At 38.8% G+C, this 20,021-nt stretch overlaps 1 protein-coding gene across 1 annotated transcript in view; it reads right to left on the bottom strand.

The window, feature by feature from the left end:
- The window catches only part of KDM5B (lysine demethylase 5B), a 60,713-nt gene that overhangs the window by 5,417 nt on the left and 35,275 nt on the right, over positions 1 to 20,021 (bottom strand). The window contains exons 13-23 of the mRNA XM_026101230.2: positions 19,895 to 20,014; positions 17,893 to 18,087; positions 17,296 to 17,477; positions 16,663 to 16,787; positions 16,176 to 16,326; positions 12,882 to 12,996; positions 9,697 to 10,052; positions 7,920 to 8,058; positions 4,945 to 5,124; positions 3,860 to 4,018; positions 1,446 to 1,931 (exon numbers count right to left, since the gene is read on the bottom strand). Of these exons, the coding sequence (XP_025957015.2) occupies positions 1,446 to 1,931; positions 3,860 to 4,018; positions 4,945 to 5,124; positions 7,920 to 8,058; positions 9,697 to 10,052; positions 12,882 to 12,996; positions 16,176 to 16,326; positions 16,663 to 16,787; positions 17,296 to 17,477; positions 17,893 to 18,087; positions 19,895 to 20,014 (2,208 nt within the window). The remainder of the gene's footprint in view (positions 1 to 1,445; positions 1,932 to 3,859; positions 4,019 to 4,944; positions 5,125 to 7,919; positions 8,059 to 9,696; positions 10,053 to 12,881; positions 12,997 to 16,175; positions 16,327 to 16,662; positions 16,788 to 17,295; positions 17,478 to 17,892; positions 18,088 to 19,894; positions 20,015 to 20,021) is intronic.

Genomic DNA, 20,021 nt, shown 5'->3' with positions numbered 1-20,021 from the left:
AATGTGGTCACAAGGATACTCGTGACTAGCTCTGCTAGAGTTACCTTGATTTAGCGGGTTTTACTAATTTGAGCTCCAGACCACACTAAATGGTTATACAGCTTTTAGCTCTCAGGAGGTATAGTTACATTTGTGTAGTACCGTGCTGAGATAGTAAAACTATGCTCTCCCTGCATAAAGTAATGTTTTTGTTTCTAGATCAACAGCACAGTTAATTGGCAAAGTGAATAAGCTGCCCAGTTACAACAGAGAACTCACTGCTCAAGTTATCTGTACCGTATTTAGCTTTGAAGCTTATCGTTTCTATTTTTCACCCAAACGTCAGCTTATATGTGCAAAATCTTATCCATGTTTTTTTCAACTACGCTAGCTGGTCTAGTAAAAAGATACTTGCAAACTTAAATTATCTGAGACATTCTCTTAGGTGCCTAAATATAGACTTGACTTTATAAAATTAGGCTTGCCTATTTGAAAAACTTGGCCTACACAAGCAACTTGGTATAGCCAAGTTATCTGAGTACCAAACAGCTAGAACACCTCTTCAAGCATCCATGGCACGTTTTTTGTTTTAACATAAGTGAGCATGAAAACACACACAGACTATATTTAACAAGGCTGGACTAGCAGAGGTAAGGTGTTTCAATCAAAAAGTGAAAGCCATGGAAAGCATTTCATTTTGGGGCACTTTATATTCCTTATGCTGCACAGACCTTCTATTTCATATTTTTCCTCCATTTATTATCTCAGGAAATATTTAACCCATTTCCCAACTCCCCTGCCATGTTTGCTGAAAGATTTGTTTTCTTGAGGAAGTTTGAAACTCCCTCAAGATCACATGTAAAACACCTCCTGTAGCTTAATTCAGAGTAGTATTAGTACAAGATTCAGCTTGAGAGTTTTACTGTAAGTGAAAAGGAGGAGAAGGAGCAGTAACGGATGAAGGCGCTCTGCTGAAAACAGTCTTACGTGTGAGCTACGCTTGTAATGAAAATTTTTTTCTCTGTTACTAGTTCTCAACATTCAAGATTACGCTGAAATACTTGCAAGCAAAGAATATAAAGACTAACCGAATATTGAGCGCTCTTAGAAACAATAGCTTCAGCAACTATTATTAGTAGTGTCATGTTAGAACACAGAAGCTGGGAAGAAAAGAAGGGAAAATAGGCCCTGTAGGAGTAATTGTTCTCAGAACTCCAGCAGAAAGAAAACACTACATTATTGTTGGAGGACACACACATCCTGGCTAACTGACAAGGCAGAACCCTAATTCTTTGTTTATGTATTGCTTTACAGATATAATCTGCCTTGGCAGTATTTGTGTGTAGATACTGTATGAATAATTAAGCGGCCTAACCAAGACCCAAAAACCAGAGAGGTGTTACAGACTGTTCTTGCTGACCACAGACCACCTACAGCCAGGAAACCCAGAAGTAGCCCAGTCTTACCTTGTTTGTCTCTGGCAATTGGCCTGCTGTGGCTTGCCATCTGTTGTACAATAATCCTGAGCCAACTTTGTCTTGTATGAGTTTTAGATTCCCTGAATATAACATTTGTTGTGCTCTGTGCTGCCAGTTCACAGTTCTCTCTATCAAATACCGTAAAGCATCCCCCTCAGGAAGCCTTACACGAATACGCTGCAAGGAGGCCAGCAACGGTAGGATTTTTTCTAAAGGTGGCTTTTCTGATCGATGGCAGTGTGGACAGAGCCACACACGAGGTCCCTGCAAAGTGCTGGGCACTGAAACACAGCTGGTATGAAAGAACCCTCTGCAGAGTTCACACTGTATCATTGGAGCAGCTGGCTCTTTCTGGCATAGACAGACTTTCATTTCTGCATCCTCTTCGCTAGACAGCACCTTTAGTTCATTTGCTGCTCGAAGAGAACGCAACGCTTCCATCTCCTTTAATCGGGCTTCCCCAAGCGTAGCCATCTACAAGGGAGTTCAAAGAAAGGGATGTAATTTCTGGATGATGATTTCTAAAGTAACATTACTCATTAGAAACAGGGTGACCTCTGCACAATCACACTCTTAAGATGTGCTAGCAAGTATTTCAGATATTTAAGAAGTTCATCACCTTTGCATGCCTCCCTTCAAAGCTTTGAATGTCTGGAGTGAAGCAGTTAGGAGGGTGTACAGTGATCTGACTTCACAATTTCCTTCCATTTTCTCATCAGGCCCAGAGATGTAAAGCTGACTCTCTTTAAAAAAATAACCTTGTAACTCCCTTCCTCTTTGCTCCACATCCTTCTCATTTTGTACTACAAAAATATTACCTTCATTAAAACACCAAATTTCTGAATTAAGAGCAGATATGGCTTACAGATACGTCTTCCTGAACAAGCCTCTCAAATATCTAGTCTGATTCTTTTTAATCTTAAAACATCTTGGCAGTTTCCAGGAATCCAAATGCATCTCTCATACCTGCATTACATACACAGTCCAATGCACATGGATATACACTGACCTGTGTATTGACTCTGGGGTCTGTAAGCACTGAGTGAAATTTAGGGGCACTCCTGAATGTGTGGTTTGCCCTTTTTACATCTACTCATGTTTGTTTTTCAGGAATCTTTAGTACTGCCCACTATTTAAGATAGCAATATACCTCAGTTTTTAATAAAGGCTATTAACTGCAGCTGCAACTATTAAATTCTCCATTATTTTATTTTATACATAAAAACAAATGTATACAGGACAATATGCAGGGTAACAGGCATATAAACATACACAAAATGGTTGTATCACACATCATGGCTTTGAAATGCGATGACTAGAGAAAACTATGCTATGCAAAGATTAGACAAATGCATTCAGTGTGGGCAGATATGGGACTTGTACACAGCATACTAGAATATTTTATGAACAAGGCTATTCAGCATTGCAGCTATCATGTTTGGTTGTAAGAGTATACAAACCATCCAGAAAAACTCCACTATAAATAAGACTCTTGTCTCCCTCACATCAGAAGCAAAATCTGACACAGTAAAAATATATTTTCCTTGCTGAACTCCATGTGAGTATCTTTCTCTTTCAACACCCCAACTGTCAATGAGAGTTTATCTAGTCAAAATGAAGGAGGGTGTATGATTCCAAGGACCCAGTCTCTTCTTCCAGCTTTCCTAGGTACCCTCTCTATAAATCTGGATTTACAAAGAGAGGCCAAAAATTAAGAACTTCACATATGGGTTTCAAGTAGCTGCCCTAAGTCAGAATTGAAATGTCCCACATATAAACAGATAATTATACTCAAACCCTACAAAGCCACTCTACTGCTGTCCCACAGACCTCCTCATGGGACACTGTTTAATCCGACCACGGTGGAGGCTGTGAATTCGGTCTTTTTGGCTGAAGCACATTACCATCAAACAGTAACCAAGTTAGCTCCATGCAGAGCTAGTGTTTTACTGACTTCATAATGTATGAGATTTTCTTTAATTATTTAGGGTGTTTGTTTTAATTATAAATGGCGCTGGGTTACCATGCTCTGCGAAAGGATCAGACTTGGGAAAACACTGTCTTTAGTAAAGTTTTAGCATGGAGAGGGAAAATACTGTCTCTCAATTTTTGACTTTTCTGTGCTTTGTTAGGTTATGGGTATGGCCTTGCAAACTGTAAGATTACCATATGCACAAGGAAGGCACAGAATTTTTCCACTAAGTGCCGTTTTGGGAAGTCATAAAACAAGGACAGAAAAGCACAGCTGTAGAAGTCCTTCTGAAGAAAAGCAGAGCAAGAAGAGTGAAAGATAACACTCCCACGCAAGAGAGGCAAACACAACCAATGATCTGAAGGGAGAACAACTTAGAAGACACTCCAGGTCAAAAAAACAAACAAACAAACAAACTTAAATCACATACCGCTGATGCAGTATCTTTGCTCTCAGAGAGAGCTCTTTCCAAGTCACTGAGGCTCTCTAGCTTAGTGCTTTTCTTCTTTCCACTTGGCATTGGCTCCTTTAACTTCTTCTGCTTCCTTTTAAGATTCAACATTCCAATATCACATCGAGGACACAACACCTAATGGACAGAAAAGCAGTACTGTCTGCAACATTTTTAATGCATTCATCCTGCCCTAACACAGCCACGTATGACTGTTTAGAACAGGGATTTTCCTGCAGTTTTTCCCATCAAAGATTTTGGGGGTGGGGTGGGTTGAGGAGGTTATCTGGAAAAGAAGAAGAGCTGGAAGATTAAAAATCCAACTTCATGAAGTGGAAAAGACTGCAACCACCTGCACGTTTCATGTAGACTGCTGGTATATAGAGACTGCTGATGCATTGAATAGCCTCCATTTTATTTAAGCTGCAAGCCTTGGGAAACAATATAGGATTCCACAGGCTGCATTACATTCCCCAGTCTCTCCTGAGGGAGAAAACTAGGCTTGAGGGGAGAAAAAGAAAAAAAAAGTTCAGCACAGGCTAGAAAGCGTTAATTGCTGAAGAACTGCAGGTGTTGACATACATGCAGCAACAGATTTAGAGGGCCAGCTAAAGCAGCTACAGTCTCACCCTTATCACAGCCCAGCCATAAGACCTTGCTGTCACCAAGGCTGATGTGGATGAATCGGATATGAACCCACGCTTGAGCTGCTGCAGTCTAAAGCCCGATGCACTAAAGTAAATTCAGTGACACAAACATGTCAATATTCCTACATTCATATTGAAAATGTCAGACTGTGGCACAAGACTCTCTCTTAATAGCCAGTGATTAAGGAAAAAATAGAAAGTGTAGTTCAAACTTAATCATTTTAAAAGTTCAAAATAAACATTAAAAGCATAGATCAATCTAATAAAAATGAAATTAAGTAATATGATCATAAAATATTTTGCAAATATATTTAATATTTTATGTCAAATTACAGCTCTTTTATGTGTTAATATCCACAACTCTGATGTGCTTTCGCCATGATATGAATGGTGATCTGCAGAGCCAAGATCTCTTACCTCCAGAAGAGAGTAAGGGGAGTTCTCATACAGAAACGTATTAGCTGCACATTCCCTCCACGCTTTAACTTCTGACACCAAGGACTCAAGCCTTGGTAAGTAGTCCAGATGTACGGGAATAGATCGACCTCTTGTGACAAGTTCCACTAGTGTGTCTAGTACAGGTACACGTCCTCCAACCTGCCAGATTACAAATTAAGAGATGCTTCATGTATAGAAGACACATCATCTCTGTGAATCGCATTAAGTCATTTAAATTAACTGAAGGTAGAGCTTGTAAAAATACAATTTACTTGAACGCTTCGGTCACTTTAATACCTATTCTTTTGACACTTGAGTTTTTCATGCTCCAGTCATCAAGTACACAGACAAAACTAATAAAAGAATTAAAAAGAAAACACTTACCAAATGACAGTTTAAAAAATTTACCAACGATATACCAAACCCGAATCTAACAATCTCCATTCACAGTACAAAACCAAATTAATTTTGAAATACACCCAGAAGGCAAACCTAACCCAGTCCCTGGCACACCAAGAGTATCCAAGGTGCCCCTTGATTTAAAGTGACATGGTTATGAGAAGTCCAGCAGTAATGTAAGACTGAGAGGCAACTTCTAAAATAGGTAGTGATTTGAGACTGAAGTTAAGAATTATTTGTGCAGAACAACCTCAAAATCGCTAGCAGCAAAACTCCAAAGCACAGATACTAAGAACTTCCTGGAAGTCGCAATGACTTCAGGCATTTACTAAAATCTTCACAGAACTGAAGCAAAGATACTTGGTACATACAGACACATTTTTCTGCATTCAGTAGGCAGGATATCAGAAACCAAAATAAGAAATCAGTGAAGGCCAAGAACGATTCACTTGAGCCCTCTCAAGATAACCCTCAAACAAAAGTTAGTATTACATGGATTTCTTTTCCTTCACAATTTTAAAAGCTAGAACGTCTACAATTTCTTTCAGTCAAGAAGTTCTCATTTAAAAATTTTTATTAAAAGTCCAATGCAAGAACCCCAGGAGAGGTCAGATTGCCCTGAAAATATTAGTAAATCAGGTCAGAGTTGACTTTATGGAGAAAATATGCTAACAACTAATATGAAAATAACAGACAACTTATGCCAAAATTTTAAGGTTGGGCTGTCACAGTCCCACCCTTTCCTGATTTGTGCAGGCCCACTGGCCCCTTGCACCACTTCTTGTGAGACTGAGCAGTGAGGCACTTCAAAGAGACTATCTAGCCTACAATTACTCACTTGGGCTTGAACTAGCATGATGTCTGGCTGCATGAACAGTGCTGCTAACTTAGGAGAGGAAATAGCAAGAAGAGAGGAGAGTTAAGCTACCACGGAGCTGCAGAATAAGCAAAGAACCTAAAAATACAAGAAAGGAAACTAGATTCACCAAGAAAACTGGAAAAAAGGGAGAATTGCCAGAAGCCAAGGTGAAAACTTTTAAACATCTTTGTTTTTAAAACATTCTTGTGTTCTCTCTCTGCCGTCAGCATTCAGCTCTTTCGAAGACATATTTCAGAATGCAAACATGGAAACAATATGAAATTGGAAGAAACCTCAAAAAATGGAAGGCAAGAAGGGAAGAGGGAAAGAAGAAGAGGAAAGCAAGTAATTTCCATCTCACGTTTCTGACCTAACTACTACAAAATTACAGATTTTGTAGCATGTATTTTAATCTATCAAATCAAAGGCTGACTATACAGCAAGAGAACAAGGGACAGCCTTGATAGTTATCATGCTTAACATTTCATTAGTGATCTTGGCAACAAAGAAAAAAGAACCGATTCTAATGTAATACAGCAATGAAACGAACTTGGCAGACGCTGTTAATACAGAGGACAATCAGGTATTATACAAGGAGAACCAAATCCATTAGGACTGGAGCAACAGAAACAGGATTCTCTCTATAAATCAAGAACTCATCGTATGTTAAAAAAAAAAAAAAAAGAGGGGGAGGGAAGTGGGAGATGGGGGGAAGGGAACAAATGAGAGACTACCTCTTAAAAACAGGATATCAGAAATATCACTGTGATGCAGCTGCGGAAACAGCAAATCAATTCTAAGGCACCTCAGAAGAGGTGTTTCAACTAAGTTTATGTCAGGTCTTGGTGAGACCTCGCTTGCAATAAAATAGAGCATGGCTTTTGGCCATGCTCCAGAAAGGTGCATTCAGAATTGCAGAAGGTGCAAGGACATTGCACTTGGACACTGCTCAGAAAAAAGAAGGTCTATTTTTTGAGAAGATCCTGGAAGAAAACAGTTTGTTTAGCCAAGCAAATGTTGGCTGAGAGAAGATATTGTCTGTGATTTTTAAATACTTTAGGGGATTTGTTTATTCCTGAGTCAACAAGCAGAACTTTTGATTGTGTCACCTGCTCTATGCTATACGTTATAGGAGTGCAGTAAGATGACAATCATCTTTTACAATATAGTTGTTCTTCAGCATGCTAATATCATTAAAAAAACACCATCTGAAAATAAGAAACATTCCTTTAAGTTAGGACAGTTGTTGAATAGTCTTAACAAAATGACTTTTATTGATCTTTGAAGAACTGATCTATAGAAATTGATCTTTAGAAGATTTCTACAAAGACAGTACTTTTCTTTCAGCTACAGAACAGTACATAAAAGTATGATCAAGAAGTAATACGATCATTGTTAACAGTGACTATGCAAAACTTCCCTTAAGGTAAAGTTCTGTAATCCTACATGTTTTAAACTTTAGATTTGTTGCAATCACTTAAATGCAGAGGTGAAGCAATATAAATCACGCCCAGAAACAGAAGTAAAAATAATAGCATTCATCAGAGTGTAACTGCCCCATGCCTAAGGCAACAGTTGTTACAGATTAAGCATCCTCAGTTCAGTAGGATACTGAAGCACTAAGTGCAACACAACAGTGTTAATCTGAAAGCAGTTAGTATCACTTACTGAAAACTAAGCAGTGTATTTTACCTACCTGCAATGCTTCCACTTCTTGCAACCAATCTTTGGCCTTCTGTACTGCATCTTTCAGTGCAACACCATTTGGGAGATAGGCTGGAATCTCCTCTATCTCTCTCACTGCTGCTATGAGACTGCTCAGGGACTGCCGTGGTCTATGTGAATAAAACATTTCAGAATGTAAAACACTGCTATCCACTTGGAGCTTTTCCACTAATTTGGCTTATTAAAATCAGAAGGCAACACCAAATGCAGATGTTCTGTCTGGTACTAGAAATGCTTACTGTATAACTACTGTATAAGTAATGCAGCTATGGTTTTTAGAAATGTGTATTTGCTTGCAAAAGACTCAATAAAAATGCTGAAAACATGAAGAAAACTGTTGTGTAAAAAAGTATAATGCTTTTTTCTTTATTTTCGATAAAGTAAAATGCAAATTCAACAGAATGAGTGAGACTAAACATGGCCTGGTGTGATGTAGTATTTCTAAATATTTACAAATTTGGGCTTAAGAGAGATTTAACATTCACTAACTTTTGAATGGATTTCTCTGATAGTCCCTTGGATTCTCAAAAGCACACTGAGCCCCCAAACGGTATCAGTTAAGGGACTCTACACTAGAAAGTTAAAAAGAAGGAGGTGACTTTTCTGTATTTTACAATTTCATTCTGATGTTTTAAAAAGATACAAAGTCAACCGCATCTCTAATTTGGAGGGGGAGGGTAAAACCAAGCTTATTCCAGTTTTGTGCCTTATGATGTTGCTATTTTAAAATAGCATGGCTGTTCTTAATGGGTAAGAAATGCTCAAATGTTTTCATAAATATGAGGCTGGAAAAAAAAATTAGGAAGCCTGAGGGAAGACACTTCACATACAAGTTTGCGCCACCCTTCTAAGTTTCAAGTAGACTGTGTTCCCCCTCTTTCTCGGTTTTTAAATCAGAAGGTCAAACCCACAAACAACAAAATTTTTCTCAGTAAGGATGTATTTGGCTTGTTTCCTTCTTCCCTGCACAAACTGACCTGGACAAATCTCCTCAGTGTTAGAAATGGTCCATAAAATAATGGTATATAGCTGTGTGGCCTCAATCTGGACACGCATACTGCTGTCTGACACTGGGGGAATGAAGACGGTGGAGAGGAAGGAAGAGGTGTCTTTCCCTTGTAACAAAAGCAGGACTTGCACAATGATACTGGAGCACCACAAGCACTGCAAGCCATCACTGATGTTTAAAGAAGCAGTCTTGCTTTCCCTCAAGTCTCTCATCCCCCAGCCATCCCGCTCCCTTGAGGATGGCACAAGTATTTGCCTTCACATGCTGAACTGGATCAACAAAAGGGAACCCCTTCAGCAATAAAGCCAGCTATTTCCATCTTAAAACAGCTCAGGGAACTACCGTGAAAGGGCGTGTTCCTGGGGGAATGCTACTGATATCAAACAGTTTAAATTGATATCTCAGCTTTCTTATACTCCTAAGCATTGTTTGACATACAGACTATATACATTATTTGCTGCTTTTATCTTTTCTAACTTATTATTAAAAAAAATTACTTTTATTAATTTTTAACCTCTCCCTCTCTTCCTTTTTCCCCCTCTTGAACAAAATACAAACAGCAGGGTCATCTAACACTAAGAATTTTCATGCAATACTACTGTTAATTGGATAAGTGATAATCTGTGTACCACACAACACCAAATGAATAAAAAGTAGGAGGTCACAGGTGAATATAATGCATCAATAGCTTGTTTTAGGTTCCTGAATGTAAGATGCAGCACTAAGATTTAGCCTTTACCTGGCCTTTATCAGATTTCTGGCTTTGTCATCCCAATGTTCAGATACGGTAAGGAGTTCTTGCAGCTTTGCCATTGCTTTCTCAACCGCTGGGTAGGGAGCCAATCCAACACCCGAATCTATAAGACGTCTCATATCATCTAGAGTAAGAGAGTTTTGGTCTGAAGAAGCCAGCTGCACATCCTCTAGCCAGCGTGCCTGTTCCAGACGTATCCGCAGTTCAGCAAGTTGGGGAAGATCAACATCAAAGTCAAAGCTGACATCTAACAGCTCCTGAAGTTCTGCAGCGCTCGGCATTTCTTCAGAGAGGAGTTTTTGGCTATGTTGTTGGAAAGCTTCCACACGATCAAGAAGATCCTAAAATAAACAAATGCAACAATAAAACAGAAGAAAGAAACCCACTGTCAAATCTCAAACTTCTAAACATTACCAGTAAGCTTCCTGGCAAACACCATGTTGCAATGCACATAATGTGAAAGTCAAACTGTTATGAAATTTAAAACATTTAGATAGTATATCATTCATCAGCATAAAGCAGATATTCAAAAAAGAATTCAGAGTAGTCCAGTTCTAGTCAGTGTAAGAAAAAAACGCTGCTGTAATGATTTCTAGTTTACTCTGTACAAGTTGAGGTGAAAATATAATTAGATCACTTGTCTGGCTTCCAGACATTCAATTTTCCCCCAAGTTCACCTCCTTAGCTCAAACACTCTCTTGACCCCCTTGTCTGCCTGGCTTCTCAAGTCCTACCTGTTGCAGCACTGTAGGATGCCAGAACACTACTATTTTCCTGTAATATCCCATGCTCTCACTTGACTTTCCCATACGGGTAGAAAGCAGGCAAAAAAATACACCTTGCTAGGGTGAGGCATTCAAATTCACTAAACTCAATACACTAAACGGCAGGGGAGAATATGTGGAATTACAGAATAATTCTGGTTGGAGGAATCCTGTGGATGTGTCGAGTTCTAACTCCTCCTAAGAGAAGGGCCAACTTGAGACTTGTATCAGGTTCCTCGGGACTCAGTCCATTGAGTTTGGAAAACCTCCAAGGATAGCAATTCCTCAGCCTCTCTCTGAGTCTCTGCTTCAGTGTTTGACCATCCATGTTGCAAATAATTTATTCTTTATATCCAGCTGGAACTTCCCGCACTGCAATTTTGATCATTGCCTCTTGTTCTTTCATCGTGCACCTCCAAGAAGAGTCTAACTCCACCTTTCTTAAAACATCCCTTCAAGTGGGTGAAACGAGCAAACAGAACCACCCTCATGCCCTCAGCCCTCTCCTCTCCATGCTGAACAAACCCAGCTTCCTCAGCATCTCCTCATACATAATGTCATCCACTAGCTCAAGGATCCACAGTACAAGATAACCCCAGATAACCCCACTCAAAACTCCTTTGAAGCAAAAGAGAGATGTCAAACTCGGAAGAATAAAAAAAGATCTAAAAGAAAATTAAATGTTCCATCAGTATTGTTTTCTGGCCTTATTTTCAAATGGTTAAGGAAGAAAGCTGAAGAACATCACTGAAAAAAAAGGCTTTGAAGAATGCTGGGAAGGGCCTGCAGCTGCTGTGGCTCATTTCTGAAGAGGGACTGCTGCACTGTTGAGGTTTTTGAGCTGCAGCACACAGTTCCAGTAAGCCAAAGACCACGTTTTACTCTTTCAGACAGTGCAACACCTTATCTCTCTCCATATGTTCAACAGCTAATTACTCCCAAAAGGTAAATCTGTGGCTGTTTGCACTTCACCTAGGAGGGGGACAAATAGCCTGAGTAATCTCACTGGCAAGGCTGGAATTACTATGTATCTAGCCATCATGCCCAACGCCTCTAGTACCGCCAGAAATGCCATTTTAACAGCAAGCTCTTCTCTCACAGCCCTTGGTATTTTGCCAGTGAGGCTGTTTGCTGGTAGGCAATCTCACTCATAATGGAAATAAAGCCTTTTTAGAGAGATACTAAATTGTGAACCAATCTCCAGTAACTGTTGGTCATTTATGTTAGCAGCTTAATTTGTATGACTATGTATAATTTAGGATTGTTGAGAATGATATAAAAGAGTAGCCTGACCATCTGTCTTTGGTATCTCCCTGTTCAAGAATGCCAGATGGATAAGAACTGTTTGCCTGTCCGGCATTTCTGAACTTCCACCCTTTAAAGAGTTAGGTAACTTCACAGAGTTACAACGTTATAAACAAATAATTGTAAACAGAATTATAGAGAATCTGAATCACGTGTTCTAAACTTGTTAGAGCTTCAAAAAACCATAGCCATAAAGCTGGGGGGAACCAGTTCTCCAGACTTTTATTACCAAACTAGTATCTACATGATACCATCCAGTCCCTCAGCTTTGCGTCTATGGACACTGAAGAGATGGTTGCAGGAGTGTGCCACTGCGCTTGGTTTTAAGAGTCTCAAATACATAAAGACATTCTTCTTTAAGACAGGAGTTGCAGCTACCCAGAAGTTATGTTCCTTTTCTTCAACTATCCTTCAGTGGGATATGCAACACTTTGGCAAGTTCTGAAACCAAATTCTGAAATACTTTCAACTTGTTTGAGAACTGATCCAACTGGTGAGTAGACGGTGAATAAACATCACTAGTTGATGGTCATAGGAGACATCTCCAGTGAGCTTGTACAACTTCAGCAGCAGAAGCACTGCTAGAATAGGCATTTAAGTAGCCTGGCAAGAGTTCCCTGTATTGTTTCCTGGACTGTGGGTTGATACCATGGGGAGTTATCTGCTTGCAAGACTACGAGAAAGCTGACAACGGATTAAATCAACAAAGAGGGAAAGTGATGTGAATGTGAGGACTGTCACTCAGAGCATTATTGAATTTCAATTGTCTCAGACAAAACTGACTTCATTCTTAAGAGGAGACTAGTTAACTCACCCCAAACTTTTGATCTGTAGTTATCCAGTCATTCTGCTATTTCTTTCACATTACCTTGTACAATACTAACATTTTAATTCACCCACATAGTATAAAATCTACTGACAACAAACACCAGCAGGTCAGAGATCTCAGTTCTTTAGTAACTCTTGAGTACAAGTTACACAGGCCTGCTAATTTAAAAGTATTTATTCCGGGAGCAAATAGTATGATGGCAGATTAATGAAGTCTAAATACATCACTATGACACACGCTCAAATTTGTTCCCCTAGAATTTTCCAAGTTACCTTCAGTAATGGCGTCTGGCTGAGGACACAGGGTAGAGCATACAGCTGTCTTACAAACAACCGCAGCTCATTCACAGTCAGCTGATTTTGAGATTTTCCTCCTCCAGAGCGGTACCTGCAATTACACACAACTCAGCTTTGCTGGGTGTCACTAAAACAAGATCTAAACATCTCAAAAATCTGCTTATGATTTCTTGTAACTCAAACTTTACCCAGAGATGATACAATATTCAAAAGTATCCAAGCAGCCTACGGCTTACACAGACAGCAAAACTGAGTTAGCTATACCAGAATAAGCTATTGTTGAAAAAACTCTTTCATATTAAATAACACTCTGCAACTACTCAGCTTTGGAAGCACACTAGTTATTACGGAATAAAATCAGGCTTTTTTTCCAGAACACAAAGCAACTGTGGACAAACTATTCAGTTATGTTGCAAGAGCTATTGTAGTCAGTCTCTCCTCATACCCATACCAAAAGAGAACAAATCCCAATTTTGAATGGGGTTTATACTCACAGGTCATGTAGGCACTTCTGAAAAATCCTCCCTATGCTGCAATCATCATTTTCATTTTTATCTAAAAGCTTCATATAAAATGAGTGGCTTATAAGTGTTACCAAACTGGCTAATATTAGAAACCTCTCTAAACTCAAGCCAATATTCACCAGTCTGAGTACCCTGAACAGAAAAGGAAAGAAACCTCTTACAATGCTGGCTTCAATTTAATCCACAATATGTCATTTAAAGAAAAAAGGAAAACAACATCCCAGCAGGATATGCCAACATGACTGGAATGCGAACACTATAAAGCAAGTATTAATTTTACCATTCTGTGTTAAAAATAGGTATATTTAAGGGACATACATATAAGAATCACATTGAGAGTTTCAAAATCCATAGTAAGCTGAATAAGAGGCAATAAAATGAATTCAAAGTCTTAGCTACAATATAAACTATTTTAAAGTCTACAGTGCTCTACTACTATTTGTGGAAGTTCTGCAGTGGCTTCCACAAAACAACAAAAGCTTAAAAAAAGTTTATACACACACGTGTAAATACATGTATACATATAAATATAATATGAATTTATATAAAACACAAAACTAAACTGCAAAGCTCACTGTCACAGGATGTCTTTGATGACAAGAGAATACATGATTTAAAAAAGGCATTCAAGAAGAGCCCAAGTCTATCCAGGTTATTAAGCCCAAAAAGATGTATAAGCTCTCTGAACTTTTGGAGACTCTAAGAAGCAGCAAAGGTACCATGAGGCCCAGAAGAGGTGGGAGAGGGACAGTGAGAGCATCACTTTTTACTTGCTCTACTATCATACTTTCCCCTCCCAACATCAACTACGTGCTAGCCTCAGACAGGAAGGAGGGCTATGCTGTCCCTTGGCCCAATTCAGAGGGCTGGTCACAGAACAATCTTCAAAACAATATCTACAGCTTAATTACCATCATTATAAGAATTAAAGCAAATAGAGAAGTACAGCCCATCTACATTTCTTCAGGTATTTCAGATAAAGAAGAAGGTAAGCAAGTGTCATAGGATTTACTCTCAGAATATTTGTCATATCTTGGTCTTTCCTTCTCCGAGAACTGTTGTGTATACTATACAGGAGGAGATCCCTGAATAGCACTGGCTACATGATCAACAGGGATAACATTTCCAGTTAAATTTACTATATGATTCTTCCAAATCAAGGATCAGAAGAATACACTCGGTCCATACAAAAGAACATCAAAAATATGAACCAAACTTTAGGTAGGATCAACAGTCCTCCATAATCAATACACAACAGTCAGTGTGATGGAGGCTGCCTGGGAAGTCCTGCAGATATGTGACTTTACGCATATTAAACTGTATTAGATATTACACCTATTCAGATTTTAAGCAGATTAGTCTCTCTTTTTATCTTCCCACATAGGCTACCAACACCCCCTTCCCTAATCTTTCAGGAAAAAAGTCCATCAAAAAACATGGGATTTTAAAACTTTCAACTTTGAAGACATGCAACTAGACTTGTCCCAGGAATGTGGCACAAAAAGATCAAGGGAGAAATGGACTGGCTATGATGAGACACTTTTAGAGCAAATCAGAAATGTAATCCAAGCACTGTCTTGATTCTGTGTAGCGTTACACAGGGAGGATCATTCATCGCAGTCTGCAATGTTGAAGGAGCTGGCCAATATACCTATGAGAAAGGCTGGCCTAGTATCACAGCGACAAAAGAACAGACCTGGTCAAGGAGATGAAGATAAAATCACTACCCCTCTTTCCAGGACAAGCAAACTCAGATAGATCTTAAGAGCAGAGAAAACCCTTGAAAGAGCTCTTATGGAGTAGAGCAGCTGCAAAGGGCCTGGCTGGGGCTTGAAGTCCATCATCAGGAGGACTGAGCAAACACCAAGATCTGGCTGGGAGAACACACTGACTAGGAATGCCAGAATGAGAACTGGCTCAAGGCTGAATGAAGGAAGACATTAGGAGTAGACAAGTACTTTGATAACAATGCCATGAACCTCAGGGTTAGGAATTATCTATCTGGCAAAAATTATGTCTGTTGGAACACTGAATTTTTCATTTCTTGTTAAAATATTTTACTGTTGATGTGACAGAAGCTTTATTCTCTTGTGTTTGCAAGAGGGTGAGGATGAATGTTTAGCAAGTATCAAGTCTTTGCTGAGAAGACTGATCCAAAGATAATTAACTAAAAGGAAAGGTGCAGCTACAAGAAGGAAGTCCAAGTAGCAGTTGAATATTTTGCTGCCGAAGTCCTTCAAAGTCAGCCTCTAAACAACTGGAAGGACACAGACAGTGACAAGCTACAATATACCTGCTGAGGCAGACAACACGCAGAAACTGTACATGTGCCATTATACCAGGGCAAACAGCAATCACACTGACATACGCTACATTGTTTTTCCACAAGGCATAGGCTGTAATGAATATGATGACAAATGGACCACTAGCAGATTTTTGGCACCATGGTACAGAAACAAGAGGACTCTATCTTTTTGGCAGTTGCTTTGTCTGGAAATAGCACACTGATTTTTCCTTCCAGGGAATGTTAGAACAAACTTACTGCCCAGCTGTCAAACAAAAAGGAAGAGGTGAATGAAAGCTAAGGACACTTTGACTTATTACATGGAGGAAAGGTGACTCTCCCCATAAAAGGTGGCTCTCATGAGAAGACAAAAAGATTGCCTTCATTTTTAAGTCTTACAGAACACTGGCATTTACCCTTCAGTGATTCAAAATGGTTGCAAACCCGTGTAGTAACATTTACCTGGTTTGTCTTTTGCCATTAAGAAGCTGCTGTGCAACTGAAGCGCACTTGTCTGCATCCTGTGTAACTAGTCTGAGGTGTCGCAGTAGATCATTGTCCGGAAACTTTTTCATTTCTGATTCTTCTATTAAAGCCTTAAAACTGATGAGACCTTTTGGGAAAGATACTATGTTAACAGAAGTCTCCCTCTGTGATGGATTTTAAGTAAAAAGGCAGAATAATACATGTTAAATGTGTTTCTATTTCAGTGTCAGTTATATTTGGTTTTGAAGAAAACTGATTTACAGTCTTCTCACACAGAGACAGCTTATCATAATTTCAAAAATTATTACAACTAAAACATTTACCTTAAAACAGCAAATTATTTATAATTTCTTTTGATTGTCACATAAGCATGTAAGACAAAAACTAGGAAGGTTCAGAAATTGGAAACTGAAAAATTAGCCATTTTTAATCATGTATTGTAGACAAAATGTAAGATACTTACTTCTTTTATTGTTAATTTTTGCCTCCAAAGCTTCATTAACATTGGAAGCCCATTCGTTGTATGATTCTGCACGCAACTTCAGCGCATTCATCATTGGATAGAGATCCTCCAGAGTATATCGGTACCTAGAAGTAGCATAGAATTCAACCTTCAGGGTGAAAGGGCAGGTGTCAACATATACTCGTCCATATAATACAGAAATGATGTACTATTCGCCTGGTTCGTGTTAATTAGAACAATTCCAAAGGCAATTTCAAAGTTACCATTGCTTCAAAAAGCACAAGCTACATTAATATAGGATAAATATGTAACAAACCATGGGGTAGGAAATAAGATAGCAGGAAGGAAAGCTCATAAAAGCAAAAAAAGATTACTCAGCAAAGGCAAGAGTAACATAGGGAAAGATGACTTTGTTGCTATAAATAAAGAAAGCAAACTAATGTATACAGTAACTTTTGCCATTGTACCACCAAGAAGAGCTGAATGCTGAAAAGAAAGGGTCTGTGGAGAAACAAAATACTGAGACTAGCATCACTGGCAAAACAGACTAAGTCACTAGATTATCCAACTACAATAGCGGCGTATAGAACAAATATCTCCAGAATGTAGTACTATCTGCTATCTGAAACTTACCCCAACTTATATTTGTAGGTGGGGCAGGAACAGAGATCTTCCACGTGATGCAGGCATACAAGTAACCCAGGTTTACATGAACAATAAACAGCAGACATGAAACAAGTGGTTTTACACTTTAAACATTGTCGCTCATCATCAGGAAACAATTCAAAAGCCACTTGTTCTGAGTCAGTCACTCCCTGCAAAAGAGAATGCTACATCACTTCAAAGTCTAACAAACAGGTGATTTGTCCAAGGTAAAACATCAGAGGCTAAATTTATCAAAGGAATAATACAGTTTAGAAATAAGATACTAAAACCTGTAGACAGAAATCTTGGATAATGAAAAATCAGCTATTCTGAATCAAACTACTGAAACAACATAAAATATATTACTTTAAAAGAGACATTTTAACAATGTTAAAGAGAGATGCTGAAACAAGATTCACAATGCATGATTCTTTACCCAACAGGCCTTTAAAATCCAACAACACAACTCAGGAAGGTACTACATAGCTCTAAACTGTTGGCAACACAGTACAAATCCTAGAGTGTATTTCATATCATTGCTTCAATGCGCCTTCATTCATTATAATTTTATTTCCTAGAACTCACCAGTTTATGAACCCTCTCACGCAACATCTTCTCATCTTCAATCATAATCGCCATGTCTTTCTGAACAGTAGATGCTACCACAACATCAAGAACATCTGCTTTGGAAGCCATTTTACATATCATCTCATCATGAGAAAACACACAGTAACGGTTTAGCAGACGATAATGTTCCACACATTGACGACCCAATGGTAACTGCATTGAAAACCGTAAAAAAACTGACTTCAGTATGAAAATTATGTTAACATACTGACTTGTTATGCTGTTAACCAAAAACTATCCAAATGAAAGCCAAGATAAATCCTTGTAGGAACAACATTCATAATTCAGAACACAAAACTAAAGAGAAATCAAGCCCCTCACTGAGTTCTTTTAAACCTAGACCACTTATAACTCCTCCACAACAAGCATTAAGGATGCAATAAGTTTAGGTAGGCTCAAAGGGAAAATGCACAAGTATCTGGAAGAGACAGTCATTAGAGGTACCTAAACGATAAGCCACAGTAGGCTCAAGCTGAAAATAGGCAGAGGCTGAGGCAGCATCAACGGGGAAGAGTATATACACTTGCCCTATTCTTACCACTCTTGAGATACCCTATCAAACAGAGGATGCTGGGCAAGCTGGACCTCTAGTCTCAAACTATACAACTTTTTTTTTTTTTTTTTAATGTAGGATATGAACTGTGCTGCAGCATGGGAAAATGCTGACTCCATGAACAATTCAAGTCCCTAACTAACCACAGGCAGTCCTTGAGTTAAGAAGAAGAGCTGGGCAGGGTACTCGTAACTTTATTTCAAAGCTGCCTGCTGACCCAGGCAGACACTGTTGCCCTGCTAACAATGAGGTTACATGTTATGGTCCTGTGTGAAACTCACAGAAGTACAAGAGGAAAAATAAAACCAAACCAAACCCCCAAATTAATTGATGTGCTAATACTGTCACAATGCAGAAAGCCTTCTTGCAGTTTTGGTCATCTCCTACTTCTAAGCGATGTTTTTTAAATCCAGCAGCATTTTTAGATAGGCTACATTTACAAATAGCTAAGTTCATTTTGGGAAAAAATGGAAGAGGAGTCATCTGAAATATCAGCAACTTCAAAGGATCGTTATGAGATTAGGCAATACCGTACATCTGAGAAATCTGCTGGAAAGGAGAAATGATTATTTTTAACTTCTTGGAAGAACTATTCTCCTTGTATTTTAATTAAAAAAAAAAGAGGAAAAAAATTAATAAATCACTATTGCCTAGTATCGTAATGTGTGCCTTTATCTGCTGTTTCAGTGAGTTGAGGAAAACTTGCTAGGAATAAAGTGCCGACATATAAACCTTTCCTTTGAATACTGAAACTTTCCATTCTCTTCTCATAGAGTTATTCTTCTCTAAAAATATACAGTACCTCTCCTATCCAAGAGGACATATTCTCAGTCAGATGTGATTTTTCTGCTTATCTTTCCAAGAGGACTATCAAAGCCTTTAACTGTTCTTAATGGATGTTGTCATCCAATTTAAACTGTCATTCAATCATAGAAGCTAAAATAGAAGAATCTGGAAAGGAGTCCAAGGTTGGCTTTATTTTTCAGCTGTAGAAAGCATCCATTAGAGAATTCCCAGTGTAATCAGTAGGCAAACCTCATTCCAGCTTACAAAAACCATAGGATAAGAATGGAATTTGGGGACACAAGAAGAGCACTTTCAAGCAGTGTTGGTGCTCCTCATGTTCTAGGCATGCCCAAATCTTGCCTACCTCCTGCTGTAAAATTTACATCAACCTTAACTTATAATTTGCTTTTCAAACTGAACCTTAGTAACCAGAGAAAGCCCACAGTTCAGGGCATTAGAGAAATATCTTCAGCAAGACACTATGCTACTAATACCCGGCTCCCTCTGATCTGTGTGCTACACTTGTGCATCAGCAGTAAAACATTGGAGTTGTACATCAGCCAGGAACAATTTTGAAACTGCATACATTATGCATTATGAAAAAATGTTTTCAGAACATACCCAGTCAACTGTGCAGAAGTTCACAGCTTCAGCAAAATTGAAACCCTGATTGAAGCCACTGTGATAAGCTCTTGGAAAAGTGATGACAAATTCTCCAGCACACTGATTAGTTCGATAAACCTAAGGG

The sequence above is a fragment of the Dromaius novaehollandiae genome, chromosome 27 (genome assembly GCF_036370855.1).
Source record: "Dromaius novaehollandiae isolate bDroNov1 chromosome 27, bDroNov1.hap1, whole genome shotgun sequence".
Classification (NCBI taxonomy): Eukaryota; Metazoa; Chordata; class Aves; order Casuariiformes; family Dromaiidae; genus Dromaius; species Dromaius novaehollandiae.
Note: the sequence above shows the minus strand (reverse complement) of the source record. Positions and strands in the feature narration are given on the sequence as shown.